The sequence below is a fragment of the Pongo pygmaeus genome, chromosome X (genome assembly GCF_028885625.2).
Source record: "Pongo pygmaeus isolate AG05252 chromosome X, NHGRI_mPonPyg2-v2.0_pri, whole genome shotgun sequence".
Taxonomy (NCBI): Eukaryota; Metazoa; Chordata; class Mammalia; order Primates; family Hominidae; genus Pongo; species Pongo pygmaeus.
The window spans coordinates 109,321,565-109,348,551 of NC_072396.2; the positions used below are offsets into that span (position 1 = coordinate 109,321,565).

A 26,987-nucleotide genomic window follows, 5' to 3' on the forward strand; every position below is an offset into this window, starting at 1 on the left:
GGCCAAGGCGGGTGGATCACGAGGTCAGGAGATCAAGACCATTCTGGCTAACAAGGTGAAACCCCGTCTCTACTAAAAATAGAAAGAAAAAATTAGCTGGGCATGGTAAGCGGGTGCCTGTAGTCCTGGCTACTCGGGAGGCTGAGGCAGGAGAATGGCGTGAACCCGGGAGGTGGAGCTTGAAGTGAGCCAAGATTGCACCACTGCACTCCAGCCTGGGCGACAGAGCGAGACTCTGTCAAAAAAAAAAAAAAAAAAAAAAAAAGAAAGAAAAGAAAAAAGAAAAAAAGAATGTATATTCTGCAGGTGTTAGATAAAATCATCTGTAAATGTTTGTTAGATCCATTTGTTTAAGGTCCTATTTCAATCCAATATTTCTTTGTTGATATTTTGGTCTAAATGATCTGTCTAATGCTGAGATTGGGGTGTTGAAATCCCCCTCATTCTTATATAGGAGTCTATCTCTTCCTTTAGATCTAATAATATTTTCTTTATATATCTGGGTGCTCTGGTGTTGGGTGTATATGTTTTCAGAATTATTATATCCTTTTACTGAATTGATCCCTTTATCATTTTATAATGGCCTTCTTTGTCTCTTTTTATTGTTTTTGACTTAAAATCTGTTTTACCTGATGAAAATGCAGCTATTCCTGCTCACTTTTGGTTTCTGTTTGCATGGAATATCTTTTCCATCCTTTTACTTTGTCTATGGCTTTATATGTGAAGCGAGTTTCTTGTAGGCAGCACGTAGTTGGGTCATGTATTTTTTATACATTCAACCAGTCTTTATCTTTTAAGTGGAAATTTTAATTTGTTTATAATCAAGGTTATTATTGATAAGTGAGTATTCCTGTCATTTTATTAATTGTTTTCTGGTTGTTTTGTATGTGTCTTGGTCTTTTGTTTCTTACTGTTTATCATTGCTGTTTGTTGGTTTTCTATGGTGCCAGCAGTGGCAGCAGTGGGACAGACAGATGGATAGGATCTTGGACTGCTGGCCAGCATGTGTGGCATCAGCAATAATAGTAGTGGTGATGGGACAACACTTGGGCTCCCTGGCAGCACTCACTGTTGTTAGCGAGGATGGGAGGACAGTCTGCAGCCCCCAGCTGGGCACATGCAGGTGGGTGCAGGTAGTGGGGGTAGTGGCAGGCTGGGTGGGCTCATCCTCGGGTCTCTGGTAGGAATGCATAGATGCCAGCAAGGGTGGACTGGGCATGGTGGTCCCTAGGTGCCTGCATGGCATCCTCAGGCACTGTGGCGAGTGGAGGGTGGTGTTTCAGACTGGGTGGGCCTATCTCTAGGTCCCCCAGTGGTGCACATGGGCACAGATTGTGATAGGCAGGGCAGGATGACCCACTGTGGTGGGTGCAGAGAGCCTAATGTCAGAGTGCATGCAAGTGCACAGTGGTTCTGTTGCTGTAGGATGGGCAGTGGGGAGAGGGCGGAGGGGCAATGGTTGGTGTTACTGGGAGCATCTCCAAGCCAGTGGGCAGCTTTCAGGCTTTGGAGAATATTTGTTTAGGCCTCTGGTGGCAGTAGCAGCAGCAGTCGTATGCAGGGAAAGCCTGTCCTCATGGTGTGTTAGTGCACAGCAGCCATGCTGCTTTGGGGGTGGAGGTTGCTGTCAATGGCAGCATCCCCAGGCAAGTGGGTGGCTTTCAGGCTCTGGGGAGCACATGCTTCAACATCTAGTTGTGGCAGGAGTCACAGGTGTGGTGGCAGCAGTGTGTGGGGTGAACTTGTCATCAAGTCACATGCTAGTGTGCAATGGCCTTGCTGCTGGTGTGGGCAGGGTTTCTGTCAACAGCTTCAGGTAGGCAGCTCTCAGGTTTTAGAGAGCATGTGCTTTGGTTCTCTTTGTCCCGGGGCAGTCTCCCTGGCATGTTACACTGCTCCGTTTCCTGGAGTATAGGAATCTGTAGGGGCTAGAATGTTGGGAACCTTGCCACACTGCCGGGCCCAGCTGGCATTGCACCACTGAGGCTCTCCAGGTGAATGCAGCAGGATGTAACTGGGGCTCCAGGGGTTTGGAGATGCGGGGACTAATGTCAGCACAGAATCCAGTCTCTTGAGGGCCAGCTCTCAACATGGCACCATGGTATAGTTTCTTAGGTCTCAGGGGATGTCTGGGATTCAGGATTAGCTAGCACCCTCTGTGGAGCAAGCTGTCACATGGTCTCCTGGAAGCTCCTTACATTAGTGCCAGGTTCCAGGAAGATTGAGGGTCTCTCCTATGGCTAGGGTTGCAGGAGATCATGGTGGGAATGTGGACTGCTGGGGTCACTCACTTACCCTTCCCCCACATTGGAGAGTCTCTCCAGGCTTCCAGCCTATCCTAGCCAAGCAAGCTGCCTCACTTTCCTTTCCATCCTTAGGTGTTTCCTGTCACTTCTTTGTTGAAATTCAGCATTCTCTCTTAGGTTATCTATTTGAAGTGTAATTATGTACTATTTTGGTTCTTCTTTGTGGAGGAGGTGAGTGTTTGATACCTCTAGTAAGCCATCTTGAATCCTTCCTGAATATTTGCCTTTATAACTTAAAAAAAAATTTCATATAATTAAACTATTGCAGTTGACATATAAATGTAATTATATGTGTTTAATTATAACAATATGTATTATATACATTATATAACAACATAAAATATTTGAAGAGCACATGATATAAATACATACACATTTATAAACTATGAATATAATATGCAATTGCATACATTTAAATGATATAATTTATAAAATATGATTATGTTGTACAGTCTGTAAAATATTGGAATATGTTATTATAATATAGCATATACCAAGTATACATATGATAATGGTATATAGTATTATTACTCTATACTACACATGTATTATTTCCTAGTATTATGTAAAATGAATATATTTGAAAATATAGGTTAGAATATTTCATAATGCCCTTTTACTGTCATGAAGTGAAATTTATAGGTAGTATGACTCACCTATGACCTAAATTTGAAAAAAAAAATTAATGAATTCAATATAAAGATGAAATATAAGTAATTTAGTTTGAACTAATATGTATTATATGTAAAGGCTTGAGAGGTACAGTAGAATAATTAACAAAATAAGTATATAATTAACATAAGCAGTAGTAGTGGTAGCAGTAGGAATAGGAAACCCTTACTGAGCATTATCTGTGTGTCAGTCCCTGTTCTAAGTACTTTCAGGTGTGTGAACACCTTTAAGTACCCTCTCTTAGACGTCAGTTGACTGGAACACATCTCAGAAGAACCTTCAGTTAACTGACATTTATTTCCACCTACACCCCCTCCCTTGTAAGATAAGCTTTTAGTCACTAATATCTTTTTTTCAAGTTACTTATCTATGTATATAAGAGCCTAAACTTGAAAGAAATAGTGGTTATCTCAAGGCAGGGGTTTGATATGAGGAATGAGGATAGGACTGTGTGTGCTGAATAAGGGAGACATTAGCTATATCTGCAATGTTTTATTTCTTTAATAAAACAAAGCTATTGAAAGTGAATTGGAAAAAAGTTAACATTATTAATTTTGAATGATGAAATCCTGAGAATTTTTAATATTATTCATTTTAGTTCTCTGTTAACATTGAAATTTAAAAAAATAATAAAGAAAATCACCAGGAGATTTTCCAAGTGATCACATATGCAGCTTATGTTCCCAACCTTGAAACTCACCAACTCAGATAATCCATTTTACCGGTACTGGGTTAGAACTTGTCTGGTTTAGCACCTTCATTTCTTTAAGGAGTAGCAACTGGCTTTCCTTAAATTGGGTATCTTGTTAATGAGGCAGAGGTGGAATGATAATTCAGATTTTCTGATCTTCAGCCAGCTCTCTACTATTTTCAGTACCTTGGCAAAACAGCAGCTCTCTACTATTTTCAGTACCAGGATGATGACCTCAAAAGCCTGATATATCTTCAGTCAAGCCACAAGGATTTTATTCTCTTCAGAAGTCTCTACTTATTGGGACCGAAAAGTGGATTCAGATGTTTTAGAAAAGATTTCTGAAAATCCAAAGGTTAATTTCCAGCTAATGTGAAAATTAGTTAACCAAAGCAGTTAACTCCACTAGCCCTTAATTATGTGAGTTATCACAGGATGAGAATTTATGGATTCAGCACTGTGTATCCACAGGTTCCACATCCATGGATTCAACTAAGCATGGATCAAAAATATTAAAAAAATAACAATATAACAATAAAAATAACCCAAACAAAAATAGAATATAACAACTATTTACATTGTATTAGGTATTATAAATACTCTAGAGATAGAGTATGTGAAACGATGTGTGTAGGTCATATTTCAAATACTACACCATTTTATATCAAGGTCTTGAGCATTCAAAGATTTTATTATCCTAATGTACGGGATGAAACCAATCCCCTGTGGATACTGAGGGCTGACTATAAACCTGAATTCAGCAAGACCTCCTAAGTTTCTGATCTAGGAGGTACTGAGGGGAGATGAAGAGTAAAAAGAAAGAAAGAAAAACATGAGTCTCTGACCTTGACTAAAGTGCAAATCAATAAGGTAGGAAAACCAAGATGCCATTTGACACCTACTTAAGCTCAGAGCATGACTGGGATTTGGTTGGGATATGCATGGAAGGTGGGAAAAATGGTATGAGGATGAAGACAGGAAAGAGCTGACTGAGCAAAGGCCCACAGCATAACTGCTTTCTGACAAGGTTGGATAAGGTGAGACAGGGAGGGAAGTCAGCCTGTCTAGAGCAGGAAGTTTCTCTTGGAGAGTGGTAGACAGACACTTTGATAGGGTAGGGCTGATTTGAAAGGGTGTGGGTGGTAGACTTTGTGGTTTTGACTATTCAGCATGGAATCATGAGTTCTGGAGTACAGTTGTAGCAGAGAAATTATTTTGTTATTCCTGTTTGTTAGATGCTAGCTAAACCAATTAAAAAATGAACAATAACTGAACAGAAATTTCTGAAAAAACACACAAATGACCAACAGATATATGAAATAATGTCACCATAACTAATTACCAGAGAAATCCAAATTAAAACCAAAATGAGACATCACCTTACACCTGTTAAAATGGCTATTACCAAAATGATAAAAGATTGTGTTGGCCATAGTATATAATTTTAATGTAGCAAACCCCCACAGAGTGACCATACCTCCCTATTCAGCTTCCTCTGATGACTGTCTGCCATCATGCTATACTTCACCAACCCTTAACTGCTTACAGTTTTGAGTACACACTCTATTCTTCACCTTTGTACCTCTGCTACCACAGTCCTCTTCATCTGGCTGAACTCTATCTGGTTCTTTAGACTCAGCTTAATCAATATCCAGGAGCCTATCCTTACCCTAAAATGACTTTTAAGAAATGCACAAGTTTTAAGAAAACTTGTAAAGCATTGATACATAGAAAAAAAATTACCATAAACCCTTAACCCTAATGTGAGCATTATAACTGTTTGATTATTTTCCTTCCAGCCTTTTAAGGCCTATTTTATTTAAACAATAGAGATTTTATTGTACAAAATTTTGCATTCTGTTTTTTATTTGATTTGACATTATCCTTTGAGCATTATCCCATCATTAAAAAACAATTTAAATGGCCTTATAATATATTCCACCATGTTGGCTTACTTCAATACATCTAATTATTCTTCTATTAAAAAAAAACAGATTGTGTTGGCAAGGTTGTGGAGGAAAGGGAACCCTTGCACACTATTGGTGGGAATGGATATTTGTATACACACACACAATGGAATACTATTCAGCCTTTAAAAAGTAGAAAATCTTGTTATTTGCTTCAACATGGATGAACCTGGAGGATATTATGTTAAGTGAAATAAGCCAAGAACAGAAAGACAAATACCGCATGATCTTACTTATATGTGGGATCTAAAAAAGTTGAACTTACAGAAGCAGAGACTAGAATGGTGGTTACAGGGGTGGAAAGTGAGGAATGGGATAATATTGGTTAAAGGGTACAAAGTTTCAGTCAAACAGGAGGAATAATTTCAAGATATCTATTGCACAGCATAGGAACTATAGTTAATATATACCTGAAAATTGTGAAGAAAGGTGATCTTAAATGTTATCACTACAAAAAAATAATTCATGTGAGGTGAAGGTTATGTTAATTAGCTTGATTTAATCATTTTACAATGTATACACATATAGAAACGTCATGTCATATATCATATATATATACAATTTTATTTGTTAATTAAAACTTAATAAAGACAAAGAATATTGAAATAATCCAAGCAAGACATGAGAAGCACTTAGATAGACTTAGTGTCTTTAAGAATAGAAAAAGGAAGGGGACAGAATTGAGTAACTTCAGAAATGGCAAGGCTTAATGTCTTATGGAAAGGGTAGGAGGTGGTCAGTGAGAAGAGAAAGTCAAGATTCAGGGATGACTCCACACTTTTTGGCTTGGATGACTGTGGACATGAGAGGTGGGGCAGATTTGGCAGGGGAGAGAAGCTCACTGCTGAGCATTCTGGATTTGAAGGGACAGTAGAAACCCTGTTACAGGGTTTGGTGGGCAGTGCTACTACCCTGTCTCCCACAGGCACATTAGCATTAACATCAGTGCATCTGATTGTCCTGGCTAGTGTCTAATTCCCAAGGAGACTCATCAGGCCTCAGGTAATCAGAAGTTGAGGAGTTGGTTGTAATGCCTCACCATGGCTTCACTTTCAGAATGCATTGGAGGCTCATTCATCGGATAAAGATGAAAAGAGTGATCTTGACAAAGCATTGCACAGATTCTATAATGAGAGGGAAATGAAAATGGTTGTCAGCCCATTATTAAGCGTAATAACTAGGTTGCAATGAGATGAAGGACTTCATTTAGGCAGATCTTTCCCATTGATGAATGGTAGGGGGTAAAAGTGTGAAAGGGAAGCATATAATCCAATTCATAAAATATGTAAACTGAACAGAAATTTCTGAAAAGGTATTTTTAAAAACTTGAGGCAATAATCATTCATTGTATATATAGAGCTGGAGTGGGAAATCTTTCTATTGATGGACAGTGATGCACAAATGAAATTGTAAAAATCAGTATTTTTTTCCACTGACAGAACTTTATTTTTAAAAAAATGACAAAAGCTCTGTCTGTACTTCTAGGCTGGGTGAAAAGAGGCACAGGTGTAGCAACAGGGGCACAGGCCACTCACATTTTAGAGAGTTTGACTTGCTTGTGCCTGTGGAGTGCCCACTTGAGGCAGACGGAGTCCACTGTGCTGGGTGTAAACAGGAAGAAACTTTTCTTAGATGGGGGCATATCTGAGACAGAAATAGAAGGCATTCAACTCCCACATTAAAATATTAGGAAAAAGAGCATAACATTGTATTCAAAAAGTAAAATATACAAAAATGTTAAAATAAACACAACTGTATTTCTATTTTTTTAAAAGGAATTGACTGAATTTTATTTATTTATTCATTTTTGAGACAGAGTCTTGCTCTGTTGCCCAGGCTGGAGTGCAGTGGCACGACCTCTGCTGGTGTGCAGTGGTGTGATCTCTGCTCACTGCAACCTCTGCCTCCTGGTCCCAAGCGACTCGTGCCTCACCCTCCAGAGTAGCCGGGATTACAGGCATACCCCGCTAATTTTTGTATTCTTAGTAGAGATGGAGTTTCACTGTGTTGGCCAGACTCGTCTCGAACTCCTGGCCTCCAGTGACCTGCCCGCCTCTGCCTCCCAAATTGCTGAGATCACAGGCGTGAGCCACCGCACAGGCTCACACACAACTATATTTCTTAAATATAATGGTAGGAATGGGATAATCATCCCTAGATACTTAATTTTAAATAAATTGTTATGGGTCAGATAAAGTTTTCCAAGGTCTAGATCTGACCTTTGGAGGTTACGTCAAGAGCACGAATTATTAATAATTAATTACTCTGTAAACACTGTGTATAATTCATAGATAAATAATTAGCATACACTATCTTACGGCTATTCTTCCTACAATGGTTATTATTTGGGAATATGATGTCCCTCACCTGGAAATGTCTACTCCTGGAGAGGCATGAACTCTGTGGAATACATATGACAATTTGGATAGCACCAAGCAAATTTTTAATCTTTTACTAGCTCATGGGCTGGGATGAAGAGAAGTATAGGAGGCAGGATATAGAACACATAATGATTAAGATTATAAGTTCTGTGTCCAACTTACTTGGGTTAGAGTCTGAATTCTGCCATTACAACTTGAGTGACCTTGAGCAAGTCACTTAAACTCTCTGAGCTTTCTTTTTTTCTTATTAGTAAAGCGGAAATAACAAGAGTCCCTCCCTCCCAAAGTTGACATGAGAATGAAAGGAGAAAAATTTGTGCAAAACACCTAGCACAGTTCTTGGATGTTCTATTCTAAGGGCTCAATGAAACTCATAGCTGCTGCTGCGGTTACACCTTTCTGTGCTGGGTCATTCACTGGGTGGGGGGATGGGGGTGTAGCCTGGTTCCCCAGTTTGAGCAAGATCGCAGCTGTATTCTCAACTTTTGACTTCTGTCACCTACAGTGGTGCATCCCCGTAGGTGTGCTGTGATTCTTCTCAAGCAACCAGCAGTTGATCAATGATAAATCCTTAGTTTTAAAGCTTATGTGGGGAAAACATGTAAAACAAAAACTTGGACAGCTCGCTCCCGCCCTCTAGTGGTAATTTTATGAATTGCCCCCCAACAATTGCCCTGTTAGCTCACAGGAAAAGTGATAGTAAAAATCAATGGGATTAAGTTTACATAGTTGAAACACCTGGTTTAACAAATGAATTTGTTAATCACAAACACATAATAAGCTAGTATAGGGTACTCATGCTTGCATAGTTTCTCAAGTGCTGATTAGCCATTATACCTAACGAGGGATTTCCAATTTGGGGAAAAAAAAATAAATCCAGAATCAGCAATTCTATACATAGTTATATATATCCTGTCCCCCAATAAAAAATTGTATATAGTCATTAAAGTCTAGTTTTATTGCACTCAATATTCTTTTTTTCTAAAATAATGTTATAATTGTTGATAATAACAACTTATCCTCTTACAGGCATGTATAAACTTTTCACAGGGTTTTGTTTTTACAGCAGATAGATGTGTCAGGATTTGCCTTCCTGGTTGTACTGAAGAGGAAGTAGAAGGCTTATGTATAAAGAGGCCAAATGAGTTTGCTTTGGACACCCAGGGCACTTTGCAGGGGACTGCACTAATTTTTACTCCTAGGAATCTCCTCCTAGCAAAATAATGCATAGATGCTGGCATGTTCCTTTCTAGTCTTTATATGCTCCTTCTTTGGAATCTTTATGTCAAACTCCCTAAACATACACTGATTGTACAGATCAGAATGAAAATGATTAAAATAGAGATACGAGTTTTATAGAAGTGGCTTTCTTCACTCCATTATAATTGTTTTGGAGAACTCAGATATTAAAGCACTTTGTGTGTTTGTTTGTTTGTTTTGAGACGGAGTCTCACTGTGATGCCCAGGCTGGAGTGCAATGGCACGATCTCAGCTTGCTGCAACCTCCGCCTCCCAGGTTCAAGTGATTCTCCTGTCTTGGCCTCCCAAGTAGCTGGGACTACAGGCATGCGCCAACATGCCTGGCTAATTTTTGTATTTTTAGTAGAGACAGGATTTCACCATATTGGCCAGGCTGGTCTCGAACTCATGACCTCAGGTGATCTGCCCACCTCAGCCTCCCAGAATGCTGGGATTACAGCCGTGAGCCACTGCACCTGGCCGATATTAAAGCATTGGTACCCAGAAGACTAAACCAACAGTAATAACTTTTTGAGCCTTATAGAAATCTAAGTCAAGGGAGTAGTGATGAGAATCTTAAAAACCTACAATTGTTCTTTTAAATACTGAAATTGCTATTCATAAGACTTGAGTGAACAGAGAAAGGATAATATAGGAATAGGAGGTGTTTTCAAATCCAGGGACAAGAATATTTATAATCATACTCACTGATTGTGAAACAGAGGGCAGACATACATTCACTTATACTTTCAGTGGGTTCATTCCATAGCAAGCTTCAGTCCAACTGCAGAGTTTCACTATTCAGAGGAAGTAGTGAAATTCCCTTCCTTCAATGCCTCCATTCACATTTGTGGCTGGTCAGGGAGATACAGTTATCAAACCACCTGTGGGAGAAGCCAATCTATCTAGTCAACAGTCTTCTCAGGAGCCCTGCAAGGAGCTTGCTTAAATAGGTGCCACTGGAATTGTGAACAGTATAGGGCTGGATAGCTCTGTGGATTGCAGGCTTGTGCAGATGAGATCAAGCGCACCAGTTGGCTCCCTCTATGGGCTACTCAGTTCCACTGTGGCCCCAATTGATCAGTAGCCTGCACCTTTGTCAGCTGCATCACAGATGTATTCATTCAGTATTTGCCAAATATGTATGGAGAGTCTACGTGCAAGGGGCTCTGGAAGTATGGCATGTGATTGCAAACTCCTGATGACAGAAATCTGACTTGCGTGCATTACTTTTAATGGCACTTGGCAAATTCAGTTATATGTGACCTTTCATCTCTTCTTGCCCTTTTGTGACTTTCTGACACCTCTAAGCTCTTCCCTCTTAACGTCAGTGTTCAATCCCTCCATGTTGACTGATCACCTGACTTTTCAGGCCTCTTACCTCAGCCTATACTTCTTAGTTGCTTCCCTAGTCCCAAATCTAAAAATAAATGTGCTATATCCTTTTCTAGCTCCTTTTGTCCCACTCTTGGATTATTAAGAATAGCAATCCAATAAAAATTAATCATGCCAACTTGTTGGAATCTAGTAGGGGTCTAATACTCTAATTTAGGTTTAAGGCTACAATGCCTTAGCTCATGGAAATTGATTTCTACTGATGAAAGTGTAGTGTAGGAAAATATTTGGTGGCACGTAGGCATTCATAGATCCATGTTATCATACCTCTGGTCCATTTTAATGGGAAAATTCCCTGAGATCTCTTGAAATATCTTATGTTGTAACCATACACTGCAAATACTAAGGGAAAAGAATAAATGGGGATAACGTTTAGAAATTATTTTCTCCGTTATTGTATTGCTGTTGTCTGGCTATTGACTACCTTATAACTAAATACTCCCTCTCTGATACCTAAGGCAAGGGAACAGAAGAAAAGAGACCATAAATCTATTAACTCAAATACATATTGCTCACATGGCCCTTAAGGGGAAATGAATTATCAGTGTACCCTCCAGGTCTGCGTGATAAAACTAATTGTAATGGCAATTAAATGTCTTACACTGCCATTGAGCATGCTCGCTGTGACTCTGGAGCAGATACATTGATTACCTTCAGTACTTACCATGTCCCATCACAAATGGGCCAAAGCAGACTGTTAACATTGTAAAAGTGTAGAATTATGCAATAGATCACTTAGAAGAGATAACTAAAGAGATTTGGGAAGCAAATTGAAATAGCATTTCAATTTCTTTTTTCTATCAAGTAGGTAATGATAGAGTTTGATGCTATTTTGCAAAGTCAAATTTGTTAATTCAAAAATATTTGCTGTGCATCTTAGGATTAGGGGAAACCAAAAACTGAAATATTAAACAGTTTAAAAAAATATTCCCATGAGGTTTATTTTGTTTCTATTAACCAACTTTTGAAAAACAAGCTATGAGAAAATATATATTTTCTAACAAATATTTATATCATTACCTCTCAGTTGTTTTAATGCATGCAAACAGTATCACAGATAATTTATAAAAAGAATAATATAAAATCCATTTAAAGATGATAAAACAATAAATATTAAAGTTGTATTTGATCCAGAGGTGTATCACTAGTAATTTATAATGACCCAGAAAGTTCAGCAAATTCAAGTTTCCTTCTTTTCCTTCTTGAAAGTTTTGTAGTGACAAATGACAGGTAAACAATCCAATAGCAAGGAGTGAATTAAAAAGACCCCTGAGAGACAACCAGTGATCAGTACATATTTAGTCTAAACCACTGTACCTTCTTGGCTTTAACAGTGTACAGTGATCATCAGAATCCATAATGATGAATCTGATACCTCTGAATCCTCAAAGAAAGTTTAGATGCCCTTCACTATCAATTTAAAGGGAGTTATTTATTTGTTTGTTTGTTTATTTCTAATGAATACCTCACATACTATAAGAGGAGTTGAGGCAGTGTGTAATAACAGCCCATGTGCAGCAGGCCAGTGAAAGCCAAAGTCAGAAAGAGAGATCAGAAACCAGAGTTCAGAATCTTTCCTGGGCCTTAGAACCCTTTGAAAATCTGAAAAAAAAAGGGCTATGGAAAATTTCCCCAGAAAAGTATACCTATGCAAATAGGCACATTGTTTTGCCAACTACCTTGAAGCCCATGCAAGTATCCTCCCCCTGGGTGTCCTTGAACCCTAGTTCAAGAATCCCTCATATAGAGAAAGTGAAATCCTGAGGTAAGATAGTTATTACACTTAAACATTGCATTTAGCTCTGAGCTTCCTGTCAACTGAGGTTAAAAGATTAAACACGCTGGGTTAGAGTTCTCAACATCTAAAAAAGGAAGCAGATCAGTTCACAAAATCATAAGTGAAACACATAATTTTAAAATGGCAGTGTTTATACATTTCTCTGAGATGATTGTTTTTTAAAGGGTAATCAAGAAAAGTGAAGGGATACAGCGTATTTTGATGAAATTTTTTGAAAATAAGCAAATTGGAAATAAAATAGCTATGCTAATTATATTGACTAGCATATGAGATTGGCCACAGCATTTCATTTTTAACCCTTCTGGAAAATAAGGAATTTACTGTACATGTCTTTCTTTAATGGTAGATTTGCCTACCTAATATTATTTGATTACAGCTGATAGTAATATAATATATTCCCATGAGCACTCAGCAGCTAAGCAGAAAGGGAGGCCTAAGGGTATAAAGAGAAATTGACCTATGATTAAATATATGCTATTAATAGGTCATACCATGGAAAACTTGCATGTATATAACAGCAAATAATTACTTTAGGTGCCTACTGCTTCCAACAAGAGCATTTACTTTCTCAAAGGCAAATAATAGCACAATTGTTATTGTCACAATTATAGGCATAGGCAGTATAGGGTAGAGGTTAAGAACACAATCTGGAATCAGAGACTAGTTTTCTACCACTTATTAGCTGTGCGACCTTGGGCAAAGTCATTTAACTTCTTTTGTCTCAGTGTCTTCATTTGTAAAATAAGAAAAGCCTTCATCTCAGGACCGCTTCTAGGCTGTGTAGAGGTCTCTTGGAAATATTTGTTTTGTGGGGCTCCTGTGTAGAAGTCTCTTGGAAATATTTGTTTTGTGGGGCTCCTGTGTAGAGGTCTCTTGGAAATATTTGTTTTGTGGGGCTTCTGTCTATATAAACAATTTGAGTCACCTAAAACCAATATGTCAGCAGCATCATTCTAGTAGTCCAATTTCATAGGCTAATGTGATGGAAATACTGCAAGGCTAGCCGAAGCAAACAATTTGCCTGGCTACTCTGCTGGAATTAGGACCTGCCCATGGTGCCACAGGACAACCCTATAGGCATGAGTTCTGGAGCTCCTTGAAGAATCTGGTCTACCCCAAGCAGAAGGTGGCTGTAGAAGATTGGAAGATATCCCAAAGGCACAAGGCTGGAGCAGGGGCTGTGCTTACTAAGGTCTAAGCAAGATACAAGTCTTTCTCATAGGGTTACTGGGAAGATTGAATGAAGTAATCTATGTGGAGCACTTAGGACATGTTGGTGATGATTACTGCTCACACTGTCAGTGTCAACAATGCTCACTGTATCTTATGCCTCTTCTGATTTTCTTTCAGTGGATGGCTGCATTGACTGGTCAGTGGATCTCAAGACATACATGGCTTTGGCAGGTGAACCAGTCCGAGTGAAATGTGCCCTTTTCTACAGTTATATTCGTACCAACTATAGCATGGCCCAGAGCACTGGGCTCAGGCTTATGTGGTACAAAAACAAAGGTGATTTGGAAGAGCCCATCATCTTTTCAGAGGTCAGGATGAGCAAAGAGGAAGATTCAATATGGTTTCACTCAGCAGAGGCACAAGACAGTGGATTCTACACTTGTGTTTTAAGGTGAGTGTTGTGTGAAAACATTGCCCAATCACATGGCTGATAGTCTTTTGAGTGGGACTTGAGTACATGTAGGTATGCCTCATGTTGTATAATGGATATGTTCTTGAAAGGTTGCAGTACATGTGGAGCTTCAGTAAATTCCAGTTCTAATTATCTATCAGAACTACATAGCAAATTCCTATCAGATTTTCATAAAATAGGGTTCCCATTTACTGTGTGTGCTTATTTAATTTAGAAAATTTTGTGACTTGGGCCGGGGCGCAGTGGCTCACACCTGTAATCCCAGCACTTTGGGAGGCTGAGGCGGGTGGATCGCCTAAGGTCAGGAATTCAAGACCAGCCTGACCAATATGGTGAAACCCTGTCTCTACTAAAAATACAAAAATTAGCCAGGCATGGTGGCGGGTGCCTGTAGTCCCAGCTCCTCGGGAGGCTGAGACAAGAGAATTGCTTGAACCCGGGAGGCAGAGGTTGCAGTGAGCCGAAATCGCGCCACTGCACTCCAGCCTGGGCAACAGAGCGAGACTCCATCTCAAAAAAGGAAAAAAAAAAAAAGAAAATTTTCTGACTCGTTTCTTCCCTCACCCCACCCCTGCCCCAGGGTCTTATATTAACAATTAGTTTTGTATACAGCTAGTTGACTCAATTATCTTGATATCTGGCCACGAAAATGATCTAAAATATCATTTTGGCCATGGTCTTGCCTTTCTTGTTGATGAAAAATAGTTTCAAATGCTTCTGGGAGATTTCTCAGCAAATGTACTACTACTGAAATCCTTCATAGAATTTTCAATGCAAGTTTGAGTCCACTGTGTCTAAATAATCAACATCGAGCTCTGTAAATACACAGTCATCCTGAGTTTCTGGGTACTATAGTGGGAAGATATCACAGACACAATTCTTGCTTGCAAGAAGTTTATGGTAAAAAGCAATATGTTTTTTCCCTTAGGGATTCTGCAGTATGTTCTCCCTTCCCCCTCTACCCCAGTGATAGAATCTAGGATCTAGCATCTAGCATCTCAAATAGAGACTGGATTAGGTATTGAAGTAGGTAGCTGAGACGACCTTTAAGCCACCTTTCAATTCTGCAATTTTGGGAATCTTTGATCTTGCTCACCAGGGACCTGCACTCTACTATTTGATTTTAACTCCTTGGAAATGCAGACCTTTCCTATTTTTGTGTCCTGTGAACTTTGATGCCAAAGCTATGTCACTTCCTCATCAAAAGCACTTGGAAGCCCCTGGCGAGGTCTCATTGTTCAAAAGGCTGGGAGAACAAGGTGGTATATAAATAGAGAGCCTTCTGGATGCTCTAAGAATCACTTGTGTGTGTAGGGGAAGAAAATGGAGTGATGGGGGAGCAAATGGTGAGTTTAGTCTCTGTTTGTGGTAGGCAAAATCTCCAAGATCTTGGGAGAACAGCAATCATTCTGATCACACCCTTAGTGTTAAGCGGTATTTTCTCCTACTTGGGCAGCTCTTGGCAAAATTGAGAAGTAGATGTAATTCAGCTTTAGTGACTGACACTGTATTCCCTAGGGTGCTGCTACTCTTTCCTTGCTTATCTCCTCTCCATCCCCCACTGTCATTAAAAACCCACCAATCAAAATTATCTCTCTTCTCCTCCCCCTACACCATTTGCTTTTTGTTTGTTGTTTTCACAAATTTAAAGTTTTATTTGCAAAGCATCAGTCCACTATGTACAGGTGCTAAGCTTACAATGAATTATTAAACAAATTATTGCTACTTCCCCAGGCCTGCTAATGTCTTCAGTCTTGTTACCTCCCCTCTTTTCCATTCTCTGCTCTAACCCCATTCCTTTACTCCTAGCAATAATAACAACTTAGTGATCCATACATGCATTTCCCCTACTGTTTTAATTATACAAACATACTGACATGGGTATTTTCTCCTCATTGTTTTACAAAATGAAAGGAGGGTTATAGATTTCTCTGCATTTTCTTAGCTTAGTAAAAATACATGGTATAAATCTCTCCAAGTCAATTGATAGAGAGCTTTTTTTTTTTTTAACTTTTATTTTAGGCTCAAGGGTATATGTGCAGGTTTGTTATACAGGTAAACTGCATGTCATGGGGGTTTGGTGTAAAGATTATTTTGTCACCTAGGTAATAAGCATAGTACCTGATAGGTAGTTTTTTTATTCTCTCCCTCCTCCCACTCTCCACCCTCAAGGAGGCCACAGTGTCTGTTGTCTCCTTCTTTGTACCTATGTGTTCTCATTGTTTAGCTCCCACTTGTAAGTGAGAATATGCAATATTTGGTTTTCTGTTCCTTATTTTACCAAGGATAATGGCCATCCACATTGCTACAAAGGACATTCTTATTTACAGCTGCATAGTATTCCATGGTGTATATATATGTACCACATTTTCTTTATCCAGTCTACCGTTGATGGGCATTTAAGTTGATTGCATGCTTTTGCTATTGTGAATAGCGCTGCAATAAATATATATGTGCATGTGTCTTTATGGTAGAATGATTTATATTCCTTTGGGTATATACCCAATAATGGGATTGCTGGGTTGAATGGTTAAATATATAATATTGTATGTTGCTTAATATTTTACGATACCACAAGTCAGTCAATCATTTCCCTATTGATGAGTATACACTTTGTTTCCAGTATTTTGTTCCTACAAAAGGCGCTGTAATAAAAATCCACTATTTGCTTTTCAATAAACTTTAAGAAGTCTTCGATTTACATAATTATTACAAAGATAATATAGAGTTCCTGTACACTTTATATCCAGCTTTCCCATTTTATTAGCATCTTACATGGCTATAGTACATTTGTTACAATTAATGAACCAATAGTAGTACATTATTATTAGTTAAAGTCCATATATTCTTCACATTTCTTCAGTTTTTCCTTAATGCCTCTTTTTCTGTTTCAGTATCCATCTCTGGTAGTGCATTGTATTTGGTTGTCATGTCTCCTTAAGCACTTCTTGGCTGCGTCAGTTCCTCAGACTTTCCTCATTTTTGATGACCTTGAGAGTTTGAGGTGTACTGGTCAGATAATTTGTAGAATGGTCCTCAACTGGGATTTATCTGATATTTTTCTCATGGTTAGACTGGGGTAATATGTTTTGAGGAGGAAGATTACAAAGGTAAAATACCATCCTCATTACATTGTATCAATGGTATAAAGTATCAATATGACTCATAACTGTTGATGTTGACTTTGATCACCTGGCTTGAGGTGATGTTTATAATTTTTCACTGTAAAGTTACTCTTTTTTTTCTTCCTTTCTGTACTGTAGTCTTTGGAAGAAAGTTGTTATTCACAGTCCACACTTAAGAAGAAATATCTACATAAATTATTTCAAATTCTTCTGCATGGAAATTTGTCTTTCCCCTTCCCCACTTACTTATGTGTTCCATCATTTATTTATATCAGTATGGACTCATCTTTATTTATATTAAACACCGGCTTGTAATGCAATTCTACTTAATTTTCTTGCTCAAATGCTTCCACCTTTGCCCATGGGAAGCTCTTTCAGTTGGCTCATTTGTCCCTTTGATATAACTCTATCATCATGGAGTGGTGGTTGTATTTTTTTTTTTTTTTTTTAGCATTTCCTTACATTGTAGAAAGATGCTCCAGGTTTATCTTATATATTTTGTGCCTCAGTTCTAGAATTAGCCATTTTTCCAAGGAAGTCCTGTTTTTTTAATGGATAATTGCATTAGAAACCTAGATTTGGTTGCTAAGTATGCTCATTGCTACTGGGGTGTTATTGCTTCTAAGTCCTCTCAGCTGACAGTCTATTTGCTTTTAAACAAAGCCGTAGATTGTGAAGGAGTACTTTAGGGATAGTGGAACTTCCCGAGGTCCCTGAAGTCCTTTCCTATAGGTGGCCCTCTCTTTCAAGTACATTTCAGATTGGCCTTTTTTATGTCTATTTTGGATACCATCTGAGTCAGAGGTTCTCAGCTCACATCTAGACCAATAGAAGATAAAAGAATTCCACTAAGATTCGAACATAACTTGTGACTTTTTAACTTTTGTGCAGCAAGCCTTAGGGAGCTATTGGGACTGATAGAGATAGGTGGAACTGTTGAATATTATCTCTCATGTGTGCCTTAGTAAGGAAAAAAATGTTTGGAAATCACTGTTCTAATAGAATCAACCAGGCTTTTGTCAACTCAGAGATACATAAATCTATTCCAGATATATAAGTGAAATAGCTAGCATATGTCTGTGAATAATGAACCTGTTTTTCATATCTAGTAGTGGCCACTGACTTCTACTGTGTGCCAAGTGAGAAATTCAGTCCATATAGGTGATTTTCTGCAATTGCCAAGAGTGACATTTATCGTGAAAAGGGCTCTTAATTTAACAATGTCAGTTTTCACCTAAAATCTCCAGTTAGATACCACTTTAAGGTAATCACGAATGACTTTTCTCTGTTTTATTGATCTCATTAAAAGTTACTCTAATGATGTCACTGTGATTAAAAATGAAGATATGAAATATTTAGTAATATTCTCCACCCATGTGAATGACAGCAAGAAAAATTTACTGTTTGTGACCTTTCAGTAGCCACTTGGCTAATGAATAATTTTTAAATTTTTCCTTGGCGAGTCTCAAGAGTGATAGTTGAATTTCCCAGCATAATAATGGGCTGGTAATATGAGAATGGTAGAGGATTAAATCATATTTTGAGAGACAGTGCCAATCCAAGAATCACACCAATATTTTCAATGGAGGCATGAATTAATAGGATAAAAATGATAAAGGTAATCTTATTTGACAAAATCTCACATATCATTTTCTCAACAACTTGGAACAAGGGGTGACTTAAGCTGTGAATGAAGATAGATATAGTCATATAATCCTGCACTGAATTCACAGCTATTGAAAAGAATGATTGGCCAGGTGCGGTGGCTCGTGCCTGTAATCCCAGCACTTTGGGAGGCTGAGGCAGGTGGATCACATGAGGCCAGGAGTTCAAGCCCCGCCTGGCCAATATGGCAAAACCCGGTCTCTACTAAAAATGCAAAATTTCGCTGGGCATGGTGGTGCACATCTGTAATCCCAGCTACTCGAGAGGCTGAGGTACGAGAAATGCTTGAACCAGGAGGCAGAGGTTGCAGTAAGCCAAGATTGTGCTACTGCACTCCAGTCTGGGTGACAGAGTGAGACTCCATTTCACACACACACACACACACACACACACACACACACACACACACACAATTAAATATAATTGAATATCTGTAAAAACCTAACATTTAGGGATAATTATGGCTGAGTGCAGAGAATCAGTTAGAGGTTCAAAATTATTATGACCATTTACCTCTGCAACAAGGAACAAGCAGTTCCCTTATAAAATAGGAGCATAATCCAAATATTTTTGGTCTCTAATAGTCATTGAAAGAAGTGAGGTTCTCAAAATCTGAATGCCTCACAACATCTTTCTGAACAGTTCCTTAGTATATATCTAGCCAGGAGGCACAATTGCTTTGATTTCAAATGTGAATAGTCAATTTACAGTTGAATGATTACTACTCCAGCAAAACAGCATCAGAAGAAAAGTTGAGGGAGTGGATACATTTGAAATGAAAAGTGTAGCATGTTGCTAATTTTTGAATCTGTATGGTGGGTACATGAGGATTCATCATATTGCCCTGTGTATTTTTTATTATGTTTGAAATAGTCCATAACAAAAAAAAGAAGAAATAAATGTAAGTATACAGTAATTTTACTTGATTTTATTGTCACTTAAATGATCCTGGCCTATAAATACCTAGGTATCATATATAAGCAAGTATTTTTATTTCAGTCAACAAACATTCATTGAATACATATCATGGGACTCACTTTATGGCATATTGCAAGGAGACCTGTGTCTTTAGAAAAGAAAGTGATGCTCTAGTCTACATCAGACACAAAGAAATGGCTCTTAGCACCTTCCACTCTCCTACCCTACTTCTCGCGGTTACCCAGAGATTTTCAAGGACAGTGAACATATCTCATAATTCAATTCCAACTTAACTATTGATCCATGAAAAGTTAAGTGTCCACAAGTCGGTTACCCAGGTAGCAATTTCCAGGAGAGCAGATAGTTTCTTGTCAGAAAAATGAAAGCCTGGATCTTATAGAATTAATTGACCTCAGAAAAGATCAAGAAAGTATAGCAGGATCTTGAGACAGCAGGAATTTCATTCCCAAAATGAAATATAATTAGTTATTTTTCTATCTGTTTTTGGTTATAAGCAGGGGTCTCTGATTCCATTATTTTTATGGCAATTTGATAACCTACTTGTTAATAAAATTATATAGGTAAATTTTTAAATAGCAAAGAAGTAACCATTTTACTTTATTTTCATTTCATTAGCATTAAATAGATATGTTATAATGTTTAGAAATATAACCATACTGTTGTACATTAACTATGTAATTTCAACTTCATTCAGTTTGTTTACTGGAAGGAAGCAGATGTTTACAGTTTAGTCAGCAGGAGTACCTGCTTTGTAAGAATTAATAGGTTATATTTGATAACCACAAAAGAAGAATTGATCTCAAATAGTCACTGATGAGTTGGTTAACACTGGTATTTATATATACTTTTTAGTTTAATCCCTTGTATAATTACACAATCTTAAGTGACTTGGTTTTATGGCTATTTTGCTCAGAATCAAGGTTTTAACCTAATGCAGGGTTGTAAACTCAAAATCTTTTCAGAGGTCAAGAAGGTAATGTAATGAGTGTGGCAGGCCACCTGAAATATTTCAGAGTGTTGGAAGTTGTAGCAATCCCCTCCATAATCTCATTTCATGCATTCTACTCTATTGCCACTACCTCCTATTTTTCTAGCTCATTTTTTTCTATACCTTACCTCCAATAATCTGTTGATTCCACCCAAACCTCTTTCTCATTGGTCTCACATGTTTTCCACTGTACCTTGTTCTCTTCCCATCTAGCATAGTTCCAATTCAGTGAATGAATCATTATAATCACTCCCATATACACCCTCTTGATTCTCTTGACCCTTTCTCCCTTCATCTTACTCGCTTGTGAAAACCACAACACTGTTTAAACCTAACTGTCCATCTATACTATGCCTGCATCCTTGCAGCTAAACTTGGCTGAAGGAAAATATATAATAATGTTGACTGGTTTCACATTAAATTCATTGTCATGGACCTCAAATTGACCTTTAATGCTACCAGGTAGTTTTATTTTATATTCTTAGACCATTCAGTCTCCCATCTGCCTAGATGACTATTTTATATCATCGCCACTCCTCAGATCTCCAATATCTCCTCCCCCTTCCTTCCAGTTTCACAGAGAAAAAAAAAAATGATGTAGTCAGGAAAAAAACTGCCACTACATCTGCCCACCTACTGGCATCTGTACGTACATATTCTGCCTTCCAGCCTGTTACCACAGATGAACTGGCCTTGCTTCTATGTAAGGCAAGTCACTTCATGTGTACACCAGATTCTATCCCTATTTGCTTACCCAAGAACATCACCTGAGCAATTCTCCTCTCTCTCTCTGCCATATCATGAAATTTTCTATTTCTACTGGATCATTTCCATCAGCATATATACAGATCAATATTTATGCCATCTAAAAAAAATCCTCTCAACTCCACTTTCCTGACAGCCACTATTCCCAGTTTCTTGCTCCCATTTGGAAAAAACTACTTTAAAGAATTATCTGGTGATGGTATCATGGTTGTTTATATAAGTCCAAACCCTTCAAACTGTACCCATTAAATATGTGCAGTTATTTGTGTATCAATTATATCTCAATAAAACTATTTATTAAAAAAGAGTTGTCTGCATTCAGTTTTGAGTTCCTCTCCACTCATTCTCCAGTAAACCCATTCCAATCAAAATTTTACCTTCAGACTCTTCCAAACCTGCTCTTATAAAAGTCTCCAATGACCACAACAATGCTAAATCCAATGGGCAGGCCAATTTTCAGTTCTCCTATTACTTGACCTGTAATGTCATGTGGCATAGTTGATCACTCCCTTCTTTTTGATAATACATTCTTTATCTGACTTCCAGAGAACAGTACTCTCTTGGCTTTCCTCATACTCTATCAGTTACTGTTTCATAAGTTCTTTTCCTGGCTCCTCATATTCTTTCTGACCCCTTAATGTTAGAAGGCACTAGGGATATAGGCCTAACATTGCCAGTTTTTCTGATGCTTTCAAATCTGAATAATTGTGTGAAATTTCTCAATTTTTAAATTTATGGGACCCTCCTGCCCAAAAAAGCCCATACTCAGATTCAACCATTGAACTCAGTTCTCACACTCTAAACTAATAGGTTCTGACTCCAACATTAACCTAGAGAGTGATGGTATAGTCATCTTAAAGTAGGGCTGCAGCAGGTTTTATCTGTATCAAAGTGAAGCAGGAAAATCAACACTCCAATGGCAAGATAGATTAAAGGAAACCCGCCACTCTCCCTAGAGTACATTTGAGCATTCAGTAGTAGAGTCATATGGTGTCCCTTTATGTGGCAACTGGCTCAATTCCAGCTTAATCCCTTGTGTGGCTATTGGAGTCTCCAAAAAAATGCACTGATCAGTATAGGGGTCCTTATTGCTAGCCACGGTCTACTGAAATAGGTATTCTATCAAGAGGATTCTATTGCTATAAAGTGGTGCTTCACCTTCCTTCCTGTCAATGATGAAACAGCAACTCTTTAAAAGGGCAGAGGACTGAAGATGTGCAATAACTCTAGTCCCAGGTATGAAAAGTAACTTCAGTGAAAATATCCATTCAATGCTTATATGGACTAATATTGTGCCTATCACTATGGTGAACCCAAGAGAAAATTATGACACAGCGTCTGCCTTTTAGCAGTTACTAAAGGAGGAATTACTAAGAGTTACTGAACTAGCTAGGATTCTTGTACACCTAACACTGTGGTGCAATCTTCTATATTACTATTAATACTACTGTGTCCTATTAGGAGTATGGTCTCTGGAGCTGGACTGCTTGGAGTCAAATCCCAGTTTTATTACTTACGAATTGTGTGACCTTGAGCAATTTATATGACTACTCAGGTTCAACCAGGGGACTCACAGTTTGCAAACTCTGAACTATTGGTTCTGACTCCAGCATTAACCTAGGGAGTGATGGTATATTACGGCTGTGTGACCTGTGCCTTGCTTTTCCTCACATGGAAAATAAAGACCCATTTGGTTATTCAACTTAAAATATTTTGAACACTTGCATTAGGTGTTGAGTAAATGCATTGAATGAGAGATTAAAGTAATGGAGCTTCCATTCTAGAGTTAGGAAAACATACAAATAACTAATGCAATCACAAGACTACACTGGGTAATCATAATTCTACACTGGTGAGAGTGAAGAAGGGTCATGTTAGGGGAGTGACTGACTGAGAGGCCACTTTCAGTTAGGCGATCGAGAAGAGCTTCACAGAGAAAGTGACATACAAACTGAGACCTGAATGACAAGAAGGAGCCAGCCTTGTGAAAATCTTAGGGCAGAGTATTCCAGTCAAAGTGAATACCACGTGTAAAGGTCATGAAATGGGAACAGGCTTGATTCAAGAAAGCTAAAGAAAGGGCTGGGCGCAGTGGCTCACGCCTGTAATCCCAGCACTTTGGGAGGCTGAGACGGGCAGATCACGTGAGGTCAGACGTTCGAGACCAGCCTGGCCAACGTGGTGTAACCCCTGTCTCTACTAAAACTACAAAAATTAGCCGGGTGTGGTGGTGCACGCCTACAATCCCAGCTACTTGGGAAGCTGAGGCAAGAGAATCACTGGAACCTGGGAGGTGGAGGCCGCAGTGAGCTGAGATTGCGCCACTGCACTCCAGCCTAGGTGACAGAGCGAGACTGTTAAAAAAAAAAAAAAGCTAAAGAAGGGCAGTTTGGTTGGAGTGTGGTGAGCTGGGGAATAATGCTACTAGATAAGGCTGGAAAAGCAGGCAGAGAACAGAGGACAGATGCTGTTGCATATTGTGGACCAGAATAAAAAACTGATTTTTAAATTATTAATCAGAGATAAAATGAGTATTTATTTTTGTTAAACTGGAGAGTAACATGATCCGATTTCCATTTAAAAAATGATTACTTTGGTTGCCTGGTGAGAATGGACTACAGGGGGAGAAGCAAGAAGACCAAGTTGAGAAGCAATTGTATTAGTTGAGGACAGATGTGATGGTAGCTTGGATTGTGGTGGTAGCTATAAAAATAGGGAGACGTGAATGAATCCCAGATATATATTGAAGGATGAGCTGATAGGACATACTGATGTCCTGGATGTGAGAAAAAGCTGAATAAAGGATGACTCCTGTTGCTTTTGACTGAAGCAACTGGGTGAATCATGGTGCTATTAACTGAGAGAGAAGACTTGGAGATGAACAAAGATCATAGTACCTACCTCAGAGAATGTTGATGAGCACTTAGCACCAATACTGACATAGAGTAAGCACTCCATACATTATCTCTTATTTCTACTTTTACTACCACCACCACTGCTACTACTAGCTATAATTGTTTAGCTTTTATTATATGAAAGCATTGTGCTAATCCTTAGAATAACTCATGAGGTAGGTCATATTATTGAAGATGATAAAACTGATACTTATAGAAGTGAAGAACTTGCCCAAGGACACATGGGTAGTAAATGATGGAGCTGGGATTTGGACAGGTTTGACTCCAGAGCTCATACACATTATCAGTTTTCTCTACTGTCTTCTCAATTATTATCTGTTTTCACTGTTCTTTATAGTAATCTGTATTTGTATATTACAACAAATGAGATATGGTTATTTGCATTAATTCTTGCCTATATAAAGTTCTGTGCTTCTGTGTGTTTTTAGTTTCATCAGTGAACATTATTGTCTGGTGATGAGGATAGAATTTTATTGATTAAAGATGGATAACAGAGGGCAATGAAATAGAGATTCTAAGTTCATGAAAAGTGATGATTAAGTTAAAGCAAGAATTTTCAGAGAACCAGACTTCTTGTTTTACCAAGTTTAAAATCCTTTGTGATCACTTTTCAGTTTACATATACAGAAGTGCTTAGAAGTTGTTTTCCACCAAAGAATAGAGATGAATTTTGAAGCATATATATCCTTAAATGGCTCTTTTTGTCTGTTTACTCTGACTTCAAAACCTCTAATATATAAGACTCATGATGAATCAATTAGAGAAACATATACATCAGTATATGACAAAGTGCTAGAATGAATGTAATCAGGTGTCATAAATGTATGGTTATCTTTTTCAAAAACTCATTGCATGACACTACTTCCCTCCATTCACCTTAAAGTTGAAAATGTTCATGGTGGGAACACAAATGAGATCTCATTCCTTCCTAACTACAGTTTTGTTTTGTTTTTGTTTGTTTCTAATAAAAGTGATGTTTTTCAGCCAATATCCTTTTAGCTCTCCGGTATTTATTATTCATTAAACAAATATTTATTGAGGACCTCCTGTACAGAGGGTACTAAGAAAAAGCAAAAGTGAATGATAGGGCTCCTGACTTATAACAAATTAAAAGGGGAATTAGGACATGTATACAAATCACAATCAAACAAGCGTAACTCCCATGTGGTTCATCATTAAATTGTATCCTAGAAAACATAGTCTAGGAACTAAACATTTTTTTTTTAAAGTCAGGGTAGATTTACTGTAGTCCCTTGAAAAATATCAAAGATAAGCCCATTTGTAACCCCCAGCAACAAAAATCATTGTTTGATATTACTGTCACTCCTAGTATCTCTTGTATGTTTCAGCTGCCCAGAAACCTCTCTCATTGCTCCTCTCATTACCCGCTAAAAAACTCTTCCTGGAATGCATCCCCTACAAGTTTCTTCTCTTTTTGCCCTTTCTCATCCTCTAGCACTTTTTTCCTTTCAAGAAGCTCTTTTTTGCCCTTTCCAATGTAATTTAATTAAACTAGCAGTGCTCCTTGCAATTCTTCAGCTCTTTCTGCCCATTACTCCTATTCTGCACAATAAAATCTCAGGAACTAACCTGCCATACCAAGGATCTTTGTAAAAGTTGTTGCATTTAAAAAGACCAATGCAGTGAAAAAGAGAATTATGTTTAGAAGGCAAGAAGAAGGGAAAAGCTGCAAACACTAACTTGATGGCTTTTATTCCATCATACATGAGGGAAAGTGATACGTGCTATAGGAAAGATAAAGTAATAGTACAGTAAAAAGTAGGAAAAATAGCTTTTGTCTTATAGAATCGCGCTTGTTTGAGATGGCTCTTGAGGATCTAAACAGGTGGTGATAGTAGAGGTCTTCCCAGGCAGATAAAACAATGTTCCAGGGCAAGGAGGTAGTAAAACATGGGCCATGCACAGGGAAAAACAGGGAGGTAAATTTGGTTGGAACCTGGATTTATCGAGGCGTTTTTTTCTGAGTATGAACCTAACAATAATACTTGCTTTATGAAGGTTTCACATATTTTTGAAACATGAGATTTTAGACATTGACCAATACTTAGAAAAGAAGCTAAAAGACTCAACTAATGAGCACCTTAACTTGCAGTCAGGTAATAAGGCACGTTTTTTGCAGATGATGTTTCCACAGAGAAAATGTATATTTAAAGGAGGCAAATTCCCTTCTATGACCTGACCCTCATTAAAGAAAGGCAGTGCTGCTGACTAAAGCATTGTTAGTCTTAGCATGTACTCCAACCAGTTTTCTCACAGGTGTTGATAAATTCACATGGAACCATCCCCACTCTCTCACCACACTGAAGAGTGATCCACCTTGGTAAGATGGCTCATTAATATTTGATGGGTATAGTCTGTATCTATAAATATGAGACAGAGAAAAGCTAAGTGAGAGGGGTAATGTATATTGTCACCTTGGGGCCTTGATCACATTCAAGCAAGACCCAAGCCAATACGAATCTACACACTCGTTTC

General features: G+C 38.3%; 1 protein-coding gene across 1 annotated transcript in view; it reads left to right on the forward strand.

The window, feature by feature from the left end:
* Positions 1 to 26,987, forward strand: part of IL1RAPL2 (interleukin 1 receptor accessory protein like 2) — a 662,085-nt gene that overhangs the window by 71,013 nt on the left and 564,085 nt on the right. The window contains exon 3 of the mRNA XM_063660227.1: positions 13,800 to 14,073. Within this exon, the coding sequence (XP_063516297.1) occupies positions 13,800 to 14,073 (274 nt within the window). The remainder of the gene's footprint in view (positions 1 to 13,799; positions 14,074 to 26,987) is intronic.